The sequence below is a fragment of the Phasianus colchicus genome, chromosome 9 (genome assembly GCF_987193195.1).
Source record: "Phasianus colchicus chromosome 9, bPhaCol1.hap1.1, whole genome shotgun sequence".
Lineage (NCBI taxonomy): Eukaryota > Metazoa > Chordata > Aves > Galliformes > Phasianidae > Phasianus > Phasianus colchicus.
This window is the reverse complement of record NC_143444.1, coordinates 25,262,029-25,279,221: the sequence shown is the minus strand read 5'-3', so window position 1 is coordinate 25,279,221 and position 17,193 is coordinate 25,262,029. Positions and strand designations below refer to the sequence as shown.

Here is a 17,193-nt window from a genome sequence, read left to right as displayed (position 1 = left end):
TTCTGAGTGAGTCAGGCCATTTCTCGCCCAGGCTAGGCAGGCACAGGCAGACTGTTACTGCTTTTTTATGTATCAGGTACCTGCTTTCTGTGACAGAAACTGCTCATCCTTTGTGGAGGTGGCTGGCAAAGCAGTGGCAGTGGGATGGTATGAGAAGCCAATATTAGAATGTGTACATTTTTTTTATCCTATGCTGCCTTGAATCTTACTCCAGACTACAAGCTGTTTCCATTCTGTGGCTTTTCAGTGGTTGGATGTGGTGGCACAGAATTGCATGATCAGTTTTATCAAAATGTCCATCTACTTTCTGTGTCTGTGCTTGGCAAAATGCCTTTACCTTCTTTGTAAACTTAACAAACAGGAGGTCTGTATGGGTTGCAAAACATGGAGTGAACTGTAGAAAATGGGGCTGGATGGGCCTTAGGGGTTCTTCTATATTTCTTTTCCCTAACTTCATGCAAAACCAGCTAGAGCTAAGTTGATCTTATCTGCCATAGGTTCAACCTGTTCTTGAAGTCCTCTGCACTGGAATTTTCCAGCTGTGCTTAGGTGAAGTGGTTACCAGTCCTTATTGATAGAAAGCATTTTCCAAGAGCTACAGTTCAGCCGTAGAACAGAATTCCTCCAAATCAGGAGTAAAGCAGAGCTGTAAGGCACCGTGGAGGAGCTCATGTAGTCACTTCCTCAGCTGCATCCACTCTCATTTTAGCGTTTCCTTCCCTGGTGCAGTGTGTCAGGCATTGCCCACCATGTGAACGCACGTGTTGTAGAGAGACAAAGAAAAAGCAGCAGGGCCAGCTCTGGCGGATCAGCCTTCTGAAAGTGGCACTGACAAAATGTCCTAGAGACTTTACTGAGTCCAATTACCACTTTGCGTCTTTAAAGTGCTGAGTAAATGAAAGAAACTACAAGATCAAGCCATGTTAGTTTTCTCAATCCCTTAAATGCTTGACAGTCTTCTCCCCTTCTTTCTCATTTTCTCAGAAGACTTTGAACTCTTAACCTTTGCTGCTGCTTTGAGTTCTCAACTGCAGAAACCAAACTACCCACAGCCATTCCCAAATTCCAGTAACAATCACAAAATACTTTCAAAGAAACTGTGCCCTTCCTGGAATTGCTAAACTTTAAGCTGCCTCCAACTTTCTAAACTTTTGAGCTCGTATGGTTATCCTCATCCATTGGTGCCAGCAAGCTGCAGGGAAGCTCACCAGGTAGTGCCACAGCTGATGTCCCCATCCAACCAATATTCTGTCCATGCAGACAGCAGCCATGAACATCTGCTGCTTGGGCTGAGCTGGAAAGGACCATTATCTAGTCCAACTCCCCTGCACTAAATAGGGACACCTACAGCTTGGTCTCATGCTCAGAGCCCTGTCCAGCCTGACCTTGAATGTCTCCAGGGATGGGGCACCTACCACCTCTCTGGGGAACCAATAACATAGGTACCTACAGCATGCATCGTATTAGAATGGCAATTAGTGTGCCTGGAATAGATCCCTATAACCATCCCCAGGCACTGGAATGGAAACTAGAGAAGTGGAACCAGATAATGGGGGGAGAAAATTAGTGTCAGGAGTCATCCTCAGCCACTTGATCAGGGCTTAATAGCAATGCCAGCAGAGCTGGTGGCCGGCTGATAGTTTTTGGTTGAAGAACTAGAGCTAGAGACTGAGTCATGTCAGTTTTACCTCTCTTTTAAATAAATAAATAAATGATAAACAGAGAGCCCACAGCGATGCCTGAACCCGATGTCTCATGCTCACTTGTTTTGATGTGTCTAATGTAAGTGGGCGGATAATAAAAGCTTCATTTAGAAGCAAACGTCTTCACAGCCGCTGCTGGAAACCCCTGGGATGCTGCTCTTCTGGAATTTTCCTCTAATGGAAACATCAGCAGATAACTATTGGTGTAACGGAATGTGAACACATGCACACAAAACAACCCAGAAATGGTTTCTTTTCCTAGACTGCTGGATGTCGGATGCAGAAGTATATTTAGTTCCCCAGGTTGCATGCCCACCTCAGCTTCTGCATTAACACCCCTGAAATCCTGAAATGGCTGTTGATGACCATTTGGGGCAGCACTCTTGAAAATTACATAGTTATTGGAGTGTGTGTAGGCATTGGGTCAAAATAAGCAATTAAAAGAGTCCTCAGCCATGCAGCTATGGATAATGGTACCCATTGCATTTCTTCCGGTTGAACATCATCATGCAGAGGATAAGCAGGGGCTACTCTATAACAGGCAGGTCTAGTGCTGATGTTTCAGATAGGGAGGAGGTTCACCCAATGAATATATGATCTTGGATATTATTTTTTAATGCAGTCATGGATTACTCAGCTTATTTTTAGGCAACAGAGTCTTCAGGAGGTTCAGGCACCCACAAGGTCTCTTCAGCAGCTCATCTGTATAGTGTTGGGTTTCAGGGTTACCCAAAAGAGAAATCGTGGCCAGTGAGGGGAGAGGAGCCCCAGTGGTGTTGCTGACCTCCTGAAGGCAATGCACAGCTCTCCAAGGCATTCTTCCAGATCAGTGCTAAACCACCATTTTAGCTTCTGAATACAACACAACTAGAGAACTGTAGATTCTTCCAGGATGGTGTGGGAGCTCCATTCTAAAGGTGGAGGGCTATTGCTCTGATCCCAGTGATAAATTTTTATACTGGTACATGTCTGGTTTGTACCATGACATTGTTGACCTTGTTTCCTGGGCACAAGCACAGAAATGCCACCTGTGTCCAAACATTTTTAGGTATTTATTTTCTCTGAGTGTGAAAATTGGAAGGCTCCTTGGTCTAGTCTGTTACTTCATGAACACCACGGGGATCTGCAGCCAAGTGTAAAGGGAAAGAGAGACTGTTTCCTCCTGTCTGTGGTTTTTATATAGCATCTACCTGTGAAAACAAGAAGCAAACAAGATGACCGTTGCTGTATCTGCTTATGTAAGTCATTTTGCCTGAGGTCTAAGCACTGTGGGATGGCTAATGTAAAACTTGCTCGTGCGTCAAATAGCAGTAATTTACCTCTGGACTGTGTGTTTTTATTATTAATACCTTTAATTATTTCCAAAAATACTCCTTAATTAAAAACTTACAGATATGAAGCTTGGAAGGAATGTGGCCAGGACATTCTTGGACTATTACAAGCTGAACTCCTTGGTGGAAAGACCACTGGCAGCAACTCCTAAAACTCGGTAGGTCAGAAAGCATTTTCTTTTGCTTCAGTGAGGCTGCTTCTTTAATACCTTTCATGACTAAACTTCAGTGCTCCTTCATTATGGCTTTATAATAAGCATGCCAATCTAACTGTGCTTATTTTATTGAAATTCCATTCGGAAGTAAAGCATTTATGATCAGGAAAGATACCTGGTTTATGCCTGAAAAAAATATTCAGGGGATTTGGGAGATATCAATATCTTTCCTGAATTCTGTCTGCTGTACACCAATCTCACACCAGTATCTTTAATGGACTTACCCTTCGTTTATCTCCCAGGAGTGAGAGGAGAATCAGACTCTCTTTATTTTGAAAAGTTTTAGTTCTGGAAGGAAAAACTTTTTCAGTGCTTCAGGAGATTATTGGCAAGCCTGTGCTGAAGGCAGTATTCTTCATTTCACTTTGGACCTGCGCTGACGGCTGGATGGCAGGCTTCTTCTGCAGTTAGGACCAGGTTTCCCCCTCATTGTGAATCCCTAATCCAGCTTTTCAGCCCGTGTAGGCTGTTTGTCCAAAAGTGTCTCTTTTCTTGGACATGAAGTAAGGCCACTAGAGAGGCAAGGCACACAGGTATGAAAAGAGGATTTGAAATGCCCAAGCTCTATTCTCTGCAGTGCTGCTGGCCCTCTGCATGGTGTTGGACCGCTGATGTCCTTTCAGTTTCTTACCTTGCATGAGCAGCAGTGGCAATACTACAGAAGTGCTGATTGAGAATTGCCATTATTTGAACAAAGATGGGTAATAATGTGAAGAGAGGAGCTGAACAGGAATCAGAGCTCCTGTTGTATGGGAAACACCATGTTCAGAATTTGTTTCTGTTCAGAAAACAGAGCATTTTTGCCTCCAAACTCAAAATTTCCAATTAAGTCCATTTAGATCAATTGGAAAGTTTGGAATTGTTTGTTTTAATACTACAGCCAAGCATAATTTGTATTTACAATGGAAAATAGAGTTCCAAATGGAATTGTTCCTCTCCTGCAAGGAATGCAGATGACCCTTGAATATCACTCCCTTCTTTTCCCCTTTTTCCCCTTAAAAAAATACCTGTGAGAACAGTTGCTTGTTTACAAAGAAACACTTTCCTACTGAAGACTTTCCACTGATGCATAAGATGGATGTTACAATTATCAGCCCAGGCCATAGAGCAATTGCTGGAATACACTTCAGCAGACTTTAAAAATCCTTTTGGTGCAGCCATTCTGGCAGTTCCTTATGCATACAGTCCGAACCAGCCTGACTGCATTAGGTGTTTAAAGGCCCTACTTTGGGTCCATCTTCCATTCTGTGTTCGTGATCTCGACACAACAGTTTAGGCTGGCTCAAGGAGGATTGTCAGCACTGCAGCTTTGAATGCTCTTATCTGCAGAGACCTGCAGGGTTAGCAGAGAAAAGCATCCAGCATCTTCCTTTCCTCTGGAAATTGAATGTATCATTTCTTTCAGATTCCCAGGGGCCGCAACCTCCAAGGCTAAAAACCCACAACTATTACTGAACCTAATTACCACCTGACAGCAAAGTGCTTTTCCGTAGCATCATTCAGTTACCTCATCAAAAAGAATGTTTGTTTGCCTTCTTCGTTTTAAATTAAAGAACCACTGACAGTGGTAACTGAAGCATTTTAATCTCATCAAATATCCATGTCCATCTCTATAGAGACAGCCATGCCAGCAGGGAAAGATACACATCTATAATCGAGTTGAACAGAGCAGATTTCTCTTCTCCCACTACCAGAATCTAATGGGGTGAGGGATCTTTTGTTTAGGGGATTCTGTCTCACGTTAAAATCCTAAATACTGTAAATGTTCAGCCTAAAGCCAACAGATGTTTTAGGAATAGATTTTGAAAATTCATGTTGTTAATTTCCTGATAGCTTTCAAATGCTGGTCTTCCTTGTAAGTAGACAAATGCCTTCTATTTGTCTCGTGGGTCTTGTCACCTGACATTTGATCAGAGCCTGTGTATATTATTATTAAAAGTACATCAACGAAATGAAATCTTCTTTGAAGCTGTCATGTTAACTGCAAACCTGTGCACAAGAAAACCTTGCAAACTGCTGGGGAGGAGGAGGAAGATAGCTGTGGTTTTAAATCTACCTTGGCTGAGCAGTGGCATTGGGAAATATATAGAATATATAAAATGATACTAAATATCTCTGTAATCAGGATTAATTATACGGTATGTTTATTAGCTTGAAACTGGACATGTTGTGACCACAGTTTATGAAAATATATTAAAACATTACCAGATTCCACATACTCATTGAAAGAAAGCTGCAGAGTTAAGAGACAACTAATTGGCTGCTTTGTCCTAGTCTACTGCAGGCAGAATGATTTCTGTTTGAGGGAATTAATGCGGCCAAAATGTGTTATAACGATAGCCCTGGAAATGAACAGCAACTTGAATCACTTCCAGAGTACCTCTTGACTGAAGGACCTTAAAGAAGGAAATGTTTACTTCGTTATCGCCGTGGTGCGCAGAAGGAAACTGAGGCACAGAAAGGAAGGGATGGTCCTGAAAATTGGTGCAAGTATTTGCTAGTGCCCAGGTTCAGGCACCTTTAGCCCTGACAACAGCTATATTAGAGAATAGACAACACAGGCAGTTTACTGAGAACTGAATTAGGATCGTCTGGAGCAAGAAACAAGAACAGCAGCTCTGGTTACAGGGCAAAAACTGAATGTGGGGCCAAGCACTTGTAAAGCTTATTCCAAGATGGAAAGAGGAATAGCTGTATCTTTATAAGGTATTTACGTGCATGTAAGTGAATCTCACTGGTTGGATCTACAGTTGGACCTGTGGTATCCCCAATGTATCCCACAGTCCTGCTCTTGCAAGGACCCTGTGATCCTAAATGAACACTTAGTTCAGAAAGATGATGTCCATTGTTACCAGCAAGCTAAACAATTACTTTTCTGAAGGTGATATGTCTGCAGCAAGATAGGAAAGCATCGATGACTCAGCTAGGGAGGGCAGGAAGATTAGAGTATTTTCATATGTGAGCTAATGAATTAAAAGCCTTGCTGAAAATGCTGAACGCTTTCTGGAGTGATAAACCAATAGGCCTATAAATTTCTAAGAGTGAGACCTGTATGCTGCCTACAGAAGCTGCTGGAGAACAGAGTGCTGCCACTTCAGTGTGCTTCAGAAAGGCTCAGGAAAGTCCACCAGCACACAAAGACATCTCTTCAAGGCTGGGTTAAGTGGGGACAGAGCAGGAGAGCACAGCTGTCTGGTTGGCAATGGAAGTTCATGCCCTTCCTCTCCTCTTCTTGCAGTGCAGTTTTATGCTGCACAGTGGCTAGCAAATTCTGCTTCTGCTGTACTCACTGGGGGGAATTTGAGTGGGATTTTGAGTCAGAGACAAAAGCTGCTCTTTCTCTTGCTGTGTCTCTGTCCTGAGCACACTTCTCTACTTGTGCCAGAGTAAGGGTTAGCACTGGTTGTGTTGAAAGTAAAAAATGTCCTCCACTGAAATCTTCGGTATAAAAGGCAAAATTTTTGTAAGAGATGAAGAGAAAGCAGAGTGCATCTGTTAAAAAAAAAGAAATCAGAAATCTTGCCATGCAAAAATTTGCAAATGCAAGTCACCTTGTGCTGCCTTAGGCCTTTGCCCACGCCAGCATTGCTCTGTTCTTTCCCTCCTGGCTCATTGACTGTGCAGCAGAGCTGTGCTTCAGCACAGCAGCGTCAGCAAAGTTGCTATTGCCTCTCAAACTGCTGACTTGTTTTTCTGAGAGCTGCTAGTCCCATGTTTCTGGTTCTCTGTGTTCACTGAGGTCCAAATTATGGAAATGCTGAGTGCTTTTGGCTCTGACAAAGGTTAGAGGAGCTAGACTTTGAACAGACATCTCATAAGTACCCTGAAAAATCCCACCTGGCCAGCAGAATATTTCTGCACCAGGTAAAACCCAGGCCCTCTGCTCATTGGGGTATAGGAAAAGAGATCCATTCCTATGTGAGAAGCTCTCTGTTGACGTACTGATACTCATGAAGTTCAGGAGAAGAGGAATAGCTCTGTCTAAGAGCAGGGAACTTGATGGCATGCAGCAAATAATGCCTGGAGTTACACACTGAACAACAACAAAAAAAAACAGAAGAAAATATTGACTGACCCTTCTTTAATTGCTGCTTGTTTGTTGTGCCCTGAATGAAGCAGCAGCCTTGTTGAAGAAAAAGTAGGCTGTGATGAGGTAATTAAAGACTGCATCAGAAGGCATATCTGCCAGGAGGCTGAATTAAAATTGCTCTGACAGCCTTTATTCTGGTAATTCCTCCTCTTGCTGCTTGACTTTGCAGCTTTAATGATGATGTATAAGTTCACAGCTGTGTATCCAACCAGATTGGATTGGCCCACGGGACTGTCCCGTCATCCTCAGGTGATGGGAACCATCATCTGCATCATAGTGGGTGGAGATGGAGAATGTGTTCTCCTGTATGGGCACAGTCTGATAAAGAGACACTTCTGCCAGGACAACTCAGTCATTCAAATGCTGAGCCCCATCTGACACTAAAGAGATGTTTAGTGGTTGTGTGGGCCTCCAGGCTCTGACTGATGCTATCCTGGGGATTTGCTGCTTTCTGGCACATGTGTGGGAGTCCTTCTGTCCCATGGGATCTGGGACGTTCTTCCCGTCCACTCGTGCTGTCTTTCAGAAAAACTTTTAAGATCTGCCTTCAGGATTTTTGAGGTTTTACCTGCATCTGTCGGCGCTTTCTTTGACCTGGCCACGTCTGAAATGAGAGCTGGGAGTGAAGCCACCTGTCTGCTTTACGTAGATGGCTGCTTCTTGTCATTCTCTTGGGGCTCTGTTTGCTGTCACCACAGCTCACTTCCCCCAAACTTAAAATGCTGTCTTGTCATCTTTTCCCCCCACCATTTTTCAGTGGGAAAGCAGTCTTTAGGGAAAAACGGAGAAAGAAAAAAAAAAAAAGTGCACGCCCTAGCAAGTATTATAAATTTTGTCAGAGCAATGGTGCTCTAGATGATATGTGATCTAAAGTACTCCTAAACATTAGCATGTCTGGCCATTTCCCTTGCCCACACAGGGTGCACGCAGGCTTCTCACCTCCCTGGGCTACTTATATCACCCCACTTCAGTCTCAGGGTACTGGCAATGGCTCTTGAATGGTGCTGATACAGCTCCTTCCTCCAGTATTGCTCCAGAGGAAAATCAGCAAAACTACTTACTTACTGCTTGTAGAGAAAGGAGGAAATTAAAAGAGAAAAAAGAATCACCTGCAAAACCTTCCATCACCAGCCTGGCTAAAAGAGAGGACTGAAGCCTATCTTGGGCATTTCGCCTGGAGCTGGCCAATGGGTGCCCCACAGATGTGTCCCTTTTGTAGTGACAGGTTGCACCAGTCTGAATTTAAGAATCTTCCCTGTGCCCCTGGAAGGGCTGTTTGGGGCTGTAGTGATAGGCAATCCTACCAGCTAGGACAGAAATGCTTTGGAAGCCTGCAGGACATCTTACCACTTCTCTTCCTGTTCAAACAGTGCGAAGCTTATATGAGTGTCTAAATAAAGCCCCACTTTATCCTCCCACATTGGCCAGTGCATCTTTAAAAGGAAATAAAAATAAAATCCCGCTAAGGAGTCAAACAACTTCAGTCTGATTTCCAGGGTAGTAAAAGGGAGCACTACTATGGTTTAAAGGAAGATTATATGTTTTGCCTCAAAAAATAATTTTTATTTTTTCCCCCTTCTCAACTGGTAATTATAATCTGTCAGCTCACTCCCACGCATGTCTACACGTTTTATGCAACTCTTGATACTTGTAGTTGTCATTAAGGAAAGCTTTTCAGGTTTTAAACTGTGACACATTTGCGTGGGTTCAATGAAAAGGATCCATTTGCAGGGTTTGGGGAGATTTGCAGAGCTTACCAAAACACCCCACTACAACAATTGCCTCCTCAAGCACTTGGGAGCCAGTGTTGGCTGGAAGGATTTCACCCTGGATTTAGGCATGCACTCTAAAGCACGTGCAAACAGTCAAAAAGCACTGGTCCTGCTTTCAGAAATCTCCATGTAAAGAGTGTGTAAAAACACACCACTTCAGGACTGGCCCAGGGAGCCAGCATGCCTGCCCAGCAGGGGAAAGTAATCTGCATTACTGTAGGAAGTAGGCTGGGTCCATGTTAACAATCCCTTTCAAAATGAAGGTGCTGTCAGATGGTTTAATTTAATTTACTCTACCTTAATTTACTTTTGGAAATGAGCTAAATGAATGAATTGAATTATGGCTACTTTAACTCTGAAGGAGCATATCCACATAGGAGCTTACTGTGGTTTGACTAATCACCTTCATGGTTTACACCTTAAATGTATTTGGATTAGCTCTCTCGGGCATCCTCATGTAGATACCCCTGGAGACGCCCACCTGCTTTTCCCTTCCTTCCCTGGGCTTGCTGCTCTGAAGAAGCTGGGGCTCAGTAAGCAAATGTAAAGCATCTGTGTTTTTTCCAGCCTCGCCACTGTGTGGACCCTCCTCTTATTTCTAAGGAGCAGGATAGAGAACACCACTGTGAAAGCACAGAGAGCTGCTATGTATTGAATGAGCTGACTTAGGTAATGTCTGGTGTATAGAGCACGTTAATCCTGACATCATATTTCTAATTTGAACAAACTCAAGACACGAAGAGACAATCATTTTTTGCTAGCAATGCATTACTCTCCTGCTGCTTCCTTAGAAAATAGGAGGACTGAGGACAAGACAAAACCTTCAGTGGCAAAGGGAGAGACATCTGCAAAGTCTCCTGAGAGAGACTTTGCAGCTATAATGTGGTGCCTTGGCACCATTGGACTGATTCCTGCATTCAGAAAGGTATAGCCTCACGGTAAGAACTTGATGAGATTGCCAGATAGTTCCGGTATTATTCTCCATGCACTGAGATAGTGGGATTTGTAAGGCTCAGAAATCATAATCTGCTGTAATAGGTGAGTGGCCACCTCACGTACATGAATTTTTGCTTGCTTTCTTGAAATGGACACTGGTGACCACTTAAAAAAAAAAAAAAAAAAAAAAAAGCAAAATCAAGCCTTCGGTAATGGCTGAGGATTTCTGACCTTTGCTCTAACACTGTAAATTTGTTTTTATAGCTTCTAATTGCCTTGCTTTGGAGCATGTACATTATCTAACTGCCAGGGCACTGACCGTCATTATCTGCTGGGTCATTTAATTTGTAGTTTTTTACATTTGAAACTTGTCAGACATTCCCAGGAAATACTGTGCTCCCCTTGCAGTGTCAAATGTGGGCCTGGTTAATTGTGCATCCCTGAGAGCGAAGCATTTGAAGTAATCAGGCATTGATTGTTTGGCTGCAATGGCGGCCCATCTGCAATGGAAACACATCTCCTTTGGATGGAGGGGAGAGTGTAAAAATTAGATCAGCAGACACACGACAGCAACCAGATTTCATGGTTTCGGGGATCAGAGGTTAGCCATTTTTCAGCCTTGATGATTCATTTTCGCTCCTACTCATGTGGCTTGAATAACCTTATTTTCTCCTCCCTTTGCAGTTTAAATACAGAATTCTCTTCTGCTTTGGCCCTCTCAGCATGCCAGCTGCAAAGTAACTAACACCTATCACTCCCCACCTCAACGTGTTTCACCAGTTGGAAACAAATGTCAAGAAAAGTGTGTGTGAAAGAGCCCAAAATGCCACAAGAGCACACGTGTGCTTACAGGCTGTGAGCTCACCTGCGCTGCTCTAGGACAGTGGTGTGTAAACCGCAGCTCATCTAAAACATCAGCCTGGTCTGGAGGTCTGATAATTCATTTTGAGATCTTTAAGATTTCCTAACAATTAAAAATAACCAATGCAATTGTTCTAGAGGTGAACATGTGCAGTAGATTTTGTGTAGATGTATATAGGGCTTGAATTCCTAAATACGGGCTGAGAGAGCTAAAGCAAGCAACATCTCCATTTTGTAGAGCATGAAAAAAAGCCTCTCTGGAAACACCAAGATGCCAGACCTCCATGTGAATTACACTCCTGCTGTATTTAGAAAGAAGCAATTTTGCTGTTGAAATCAGAGGTTGGCATTTTTTCCCATGGGTTCCATAACTCAAAATTATGTTGAGATCACGCATGTACTGAAGGGTTTTTTTTTAGCACCAAAGGTGAATGTATTCAGATTATTCAAGTGGTGATTTTTTGGATGTACAATTAGTTGACTGAGAGATGCAGTATAAATTTGGTATTGTAATTGCTATGCCTCTGAGATTTGCAAACCAGTTTGCATGGCTGCAAGATTAACTGTTGTATGTGTGATGAGCACGCAGCAGGGCTGTGATTTGATCACTACTGTCTATCAATTGGCTGTACGGCCAAAAATCACTTTGTCACAAGAATCTGGTGTGAGCTGAGTGCTTGATAGTTGTGGTGCTTCAGCACAAATAATGCCTGGATAGCTGCTAAAAAAGGGCAGTGAATAAAAATGCTGCTGTAAGTGCAGTTGGTTAACCGAGGTTTGCTTTTCAGGTGTTATGAAGATGCAAAAATCCTCTTTGCATGTTTCTTATGTTGCTTTCTTCTCTTGCAAAGAGCAGACAACCCAGTTTGCCTTTTTGGGAAGGAGGTTGCCTCTTCTGGGGTTAGCCCTGCCTGTTCAGTGCTGGGCATGGGCAGGCTGTCAGCAGTAACAGGGGCAGCCCAAGGGCAGGGATGGCTTGACTGATGTGCCTCCCTACGTTTTGTGTGATTCTCTGTTTGGTCCACAGCTGCTGCTGTGTTTGGGTCTCCAGCATTGTCTAGGATCTTGTCAATGTAATTATACACAGAACCAGAGAAAGCACTTGTTCTCACTTCTGTGTGCCTCTCAGGTCTCCCTCACAGGGTCCTAATTTATTTATTTTTGTCTCTGTGTTTTTCTCTTCAAAATATGTAGGTTGGTTGAACTGTGAAGAGGCAGTCGATGCTGAACTGGTGGCAGTTGTGATGGCAATGGGGAGGGGAGGGCTGGGGCAGTAAAGCTCCCTCAGCCAGGAGTTGGACTCAATAGGTCTTGTGGATTCCTACCAACTCAGGATGTTCTGTGATTCCATGACTCTGTCATGGTGTGCTAAGGCAAAGATTCCTGCTCCAGCACAGCCCCAGCACAGCGGGGTACAGGGCTGTAGGACCCCTTCATGTTCAGCCTCCCATCATAGCTATATCTCAGGGTACAAAGATGTGAGGATTGGTTCCTAGGTTTGGCTCTGCCCAGCAGCTAGATGGACAGACAGACAGGCTGAGGCTGTTTGTGCCTGTCATGCTGTGACACACAACTGTCAGGAGCCAGAGGGTGGTGGAAGTGGTGGGCTGTGAATTGGGGGGGTTTAATTAAGGCCTTTAAGCAAAGAGGCTGTGTAAGTAAACAGAACAGAAATGTTACAGAATTAACAGATAATGAAGGCTAGAGATTTACTTTTCCTTAAAGCAGCAAATATCCAGGATGCACACTGTAAACACACACCCAGCAGCACTTTGCCTGGGAAGCGCACAGTGAGAGCAGAACCGCATGAAGCAGCTCTGCTATCCAGGACAGGCTGTGGGAAGCCACAGGGCTGGTGCTGCCATGCCAGGCTGTGATGAGCTCACTGGTTAGCCTGTGAACTCCTGGGGCATCACTGAAAGAGGGTTTTATATTTTGTATAATTCTTCTCATCAGAGGTCAGCAATTGAATTCCATCTGCTTTGCGAGGCCTGCAGCCCAAAGGGTGCTGAAAGGATCAGGCCACAAACAACAGTGACAAGTAAAGTTTTACATTATCATTAAATATTTGGAGTTAATGGAAGTGCTGGACTCATTGGCATCACATGCAATGTGATGGGTGCTCCCCAGCCACATGGGCAGAGTTTAGCCATGGCTGTGAGCCTTCCTCATAGCGGGGGCAATGAAGAGGTGAGCAGACGTGGGAACCAGCTGTCCTGGAAGCAGTATCTGCCCCAGAAGGAAATATTCACAGTGACACGATTGCTGATAATGGGGAGAAATGATGCGAAATGTTTCAGAAGTGCGGTGAGGAGAAAACAGCTGTAAGTGCATTGGCCTGAAGGGAAACAGGGGGGGCTTTCTCTTGGAGAGTTCAGAAATAGTGCAGTGTCTTCTGGAAGGACTAACCCTTCTCTGACCAGAGGAGCAGGGTACCAGCTCTAATTTCTTTTAACCACCTCTAATTTCTCTTGAGCAGCCAAAGCCTCCCTTGCAGATGCACTTTTCTGTGAGACTGCACGTGCATCTCCTCAGAGCTCAGCCACCCAGGGTTTGCTTACCTGCTGTAGGAACACCACAGCATTCATAACACCTGTCCTCTCTCTCTTCTTTTGGCAGGAAGGAAAAGCTGCCAGTCTTTAAATGCAACACCCAGCAAGGCCAGGGGACCAGCCATGCTGACAGCAAGCCAGAGAAGAGAAGCGAGGCACACCTGAAGGACCAATCGCTCCCTGCACAATGAGAGGAGAAGAGAAGAGAAGAGAGGAGGGCTGGATTGTGTGGTAAGGTGGAGGAGTGCAGCTGGAGCTGCTGATATTTCTCTTTTTTTTTCCCAGATAAATATTTCTAAGGTAACAAATAGTCCAAAGGGGAACGAAGGAGAGGGAAATTAGCTAGAAATTTTACCATTGATTCTTTTTTATTTATAGACGGTAAATCAATTTCAAGCCTTTTTTTTTTTTTTTTTTTTTTTTTTAGCTCTCATCTCTGGGAAGAAAAAAAAGAAAAAAAAAAGAAAAAAGAGTGACCCAATAGATCTGGAGAAATCATTTGCGGTGGCTGAAAAGCTATTTGTTAAAATGAAAAAGTCTCCCCTTCCTCCACCAGCCCCTCTCTTTCCCTCTCTTTTAAGGGGTAATCCATACAATGAGCAAATGAGGGAGTCCTGGCTCCCTGCTTCACCATGTGATGTCTCCCCATTTAGTGGCAGGCTCAGAAGCTTTTATGCCAATTGCATGTCCTAGCCCAGTTAGCTTGCATTATGAGAGCCTGATAAATAGCTTCTGGGAGTCAGGCAGGTGCTCCTCAGTGTGCCGTTTATCATCTGCTGCATGGTTAGGCTTTTGCTCTTCTATCAGATCATTTGAGAAAAGTGGTCATATGAGAAATGCTAGTGGTGTCACCTGTCAGGGTGCAGGCATGAAACTCACTGCAAGCCCTGTCTAACAGGCAGAAACCATGTTCCTGCAGCAGTAGCTGGTAGGAATCTGGGAAGAGTGGGCTTGCAAAAGATTTATGACTGAGGCAGTGTCAGCGAGGGGTAGCGCTGAAAGAGAAGGTGCTGAGACCCAGTGGATAGAAAGGTAAAGGATGAACCAGAATGAGGTTGAAGGGAGATATGTGAAACAAGAATGAATGAGCTCCCCTTGGTGTCAGGTGGTTCAGTTGAAGTAGCAGTCCCACACACTCTGTAGTAAGGGATGTGAGGTTGGTTGCTCCTCTTCTCTAAGCCAGGGCATGACCCTTGCAATCTAGAAACATGGTCAGGCTCAGCTGTGTAGCCATGCTGGGCTAGACAGAGAAGAAAGTATTCTGGGAAAAAAATGAAGAGATATGAGAAAAACTGGAAATTATAGGCAATGGACCTCCCAGGCTATTTAAATTTACTGTCCCTTGTGAAAATATTCCCTGTATCTTCAGCAGTGGAGAACTGGCTGCAGGGCCTGAGCATTACCAACACTAAACCAACGTATGATCCTACAAAGAACTACCAGAAAGCAGCCTGAGTTGTGTTTATGCAGCCAGGAAACTAGTAGGCCCTCATGTGCTCATCTGTCTTTGAATACTGTATCCGTCCCAGTGTCATGACAGGTGTAAGGGAGCTCTGCATAAGGTCCTTTGGGGTCTCTGCCATACAAGCAAACACAAAGGTCTGCATTCTGTGTCTCAGGACCTCACACACTCTTCTGTAGTCCTATTGCACCACCCAGACAGCCCTCATAGGAGCTACTGGCACATGGTTTCCATCTGATTAGCATGACTGCAGTCAGAAAGAGTGAGCAGGTACAATCCAGGAGGAAAAAAAAAAAAAAAAGGGCTTTGCATGCCTCTGAAAAAGGGCAAACTACTCAGGATCTGACAAAACTTGAGCTGATTGTGTCTGTGCTTTAGTCAGCTGCTTGCTGAGCTTTCATTAGTCCATTAGTTAGTTAGTTTGTCTCTGAAAAGGGTAACTTGGCTAAAACGAGATACCCCACTGGAAGGAGAATGGTTTAAAATACCGAGCAAATGTGATGTTGTCAGTCTTTCAAGGTGAGAGGGTTAAACTGAGCATTTTAGGGAGAATAAAATGCCCTCGTATGATGAATTCCAAGGCATCCAAAAGGCATAGTGCTGGCTCTCTGTCTCCTAGAGCAGAGTAATGAATAGCTGTGACAGTGTGATAATTAAAATGACCTCTTGGAGATATGGATTAGAAGGTATGCAGAGGGGGGATAAGTTCTCCTTTGAATTAATCTACTGTTAATTTATGACTATCATTGGGTTTTATAGGGTTTTAGTGGAAGACTTTCAAAGTTGGTATACTGGGAGGAAAATGTTCCTTTTGCATATTCAATGGGAAAATATTTGCAGAATTCCTTGTTATTTATTTTTGAATGGTTCTATTTATATATGTATGCATATATATAAAAAGAGAGTTTCAGATATTTGCTTAGCTGCTAAAGGATTTGCTCAAGAAATATGAATAAAGTGATAAAAGCAGATGTGGAATGTGCGTGTTGTTTCATTTTCAGATTCCGTCTTCCCCAAGGGCTCCCAGAGTCACTTTGAGACCAAGAAGTGGACAAAGCTGGTTCTGGTAAGCCCTTGGGCTGCCCTGATATCAGCTGTCAGAGATTCCTGCCATCTGACTTGTAAAAGTCAGCCTTTTAAGTTCAGATTTAATAACTGGATTTTCCTGAAATCGCTGTTTCTACTTCTTGTTTTCTGTCACCCACATCTGCCCCAGAGCCTGCAATTTTCAGCTCTGTGAAGACCTAATGTAGAATCCTCATCTCTGCCAGAGTGGTATCCTTTCTGCTGAGATATCCCAAGCTTTAGTCAGATAGAAAGGACAGATTGGAGATAGTTACCCATATGGGAAATGATGACATCCCATTTGTCAGCTCCCATGTTGGTAACCTTCTTCCCATCCCCTCCACCTGCCTAGCAATACCATAACATCCAAACATAAGGTTATCTGCCAGGAGCATCTGCCTTGCTCTACAGTCAGGCAGCATGCCCGTTCTGGAGCCCACCCTCTCCATCCTTGTTCCAGCATGTTGTGTTCAGATTCTTTGCTCTCATATTTCACTTCTTTCTCAGTTTGTCTTCTACATCTTCTTTCCACTAATAGCTGCCTCCCACTCATCTTTCCACCTTGAGATCTCTATAATGTTGCCTCTGAATCCCTTAGGCAGAGCAAATCTATAGTACTTTCTCCAGAGACCCACCTCTGCTTTCATGGTTTCCCTGGCTTTCTGGGGCAGAGCTTGAGCCCTTTGCTAGTTGTCTGCTGGCTTACAATTTCGTGTGGCACTGTGTGTGACCACTTCACGAGTGCCTGGGGAGACCATCGTGGGAGCTGCTCCCAGTCTCTAGTTCAGCTTCCCCCATGTGAGCACTGAGGTCCTTTTCCTACATCTGAGCAGGCAAATCCCACTTCACAGCCTGTTTCTGGCCAGCCAGCTGCTGTGGTTTGAGCCCCTTCTTCCTGGAGAAGTAGATCTATGTCTCAGCCATAAGTGCTGCACACTGTATGCTCAACAAGTAATTCCTTCCTGTTCTTGTGTGTAAGGTGGAGGGGTATAAGGTAAGGGAACACCAGGGATCCTGAAAGGTTCAGAAGACAATACAAGGCCCAAACTGTGCGTCTGACAGGACATAAATTATCTTTTGGGAACAAATGCATGTATTTATGTGAGCCCTAGTGGGGGGCTCTCCTTGTGGGGAGCCTGGAGCCCCGCTGCATTGTCCTGCCTGCTGCTGCTCTCTGCCTTGGGAGCAGGAGGGCTCTCCCTTGGA

The 17,193-nt window shown here is 44.1% G+C and overlaps 1 protein-coding gene across 3 annotated transcripts in view; it reads left to right on the top strand.

The window, feature by feature from the left end:
- Window positions 1-15,883, top strand: part of LOC116234502 (BEN domain-containing protein 5) — an 854,963-nt gene extending 839,080 nt beyond the window's left edge. Inside the window, exons 12-14 of one of the 3 annotated variants that reach the window (XM_090146639.1) lie at window positions 3,096-3,192; window positions 13,528-13,691; window positions 13,888-15,883. In XM_090146639.1, coding sequence (XP_090002765.1) covers window positions 3,096-3,192; window positions 13,528-13,651 — 221 coding nt within the window. In that variant the 3' untranslated portion in view covers window positions 13,652-13,691; window positions 13,888-15,883. Of the gene's footprint in view, window positions 1-3,095; window positions 3,193-13,527; window positions 13,847-13,887 lie in introns of those variants that run through there. The other 2 variants (XM_090146640.1, XM_090146638.1) reach the window with 2 other exon arrangements.
- The last annotated feature ends 1,310 nt before the right edge of the window (window positions 15,884-17,193 follow it).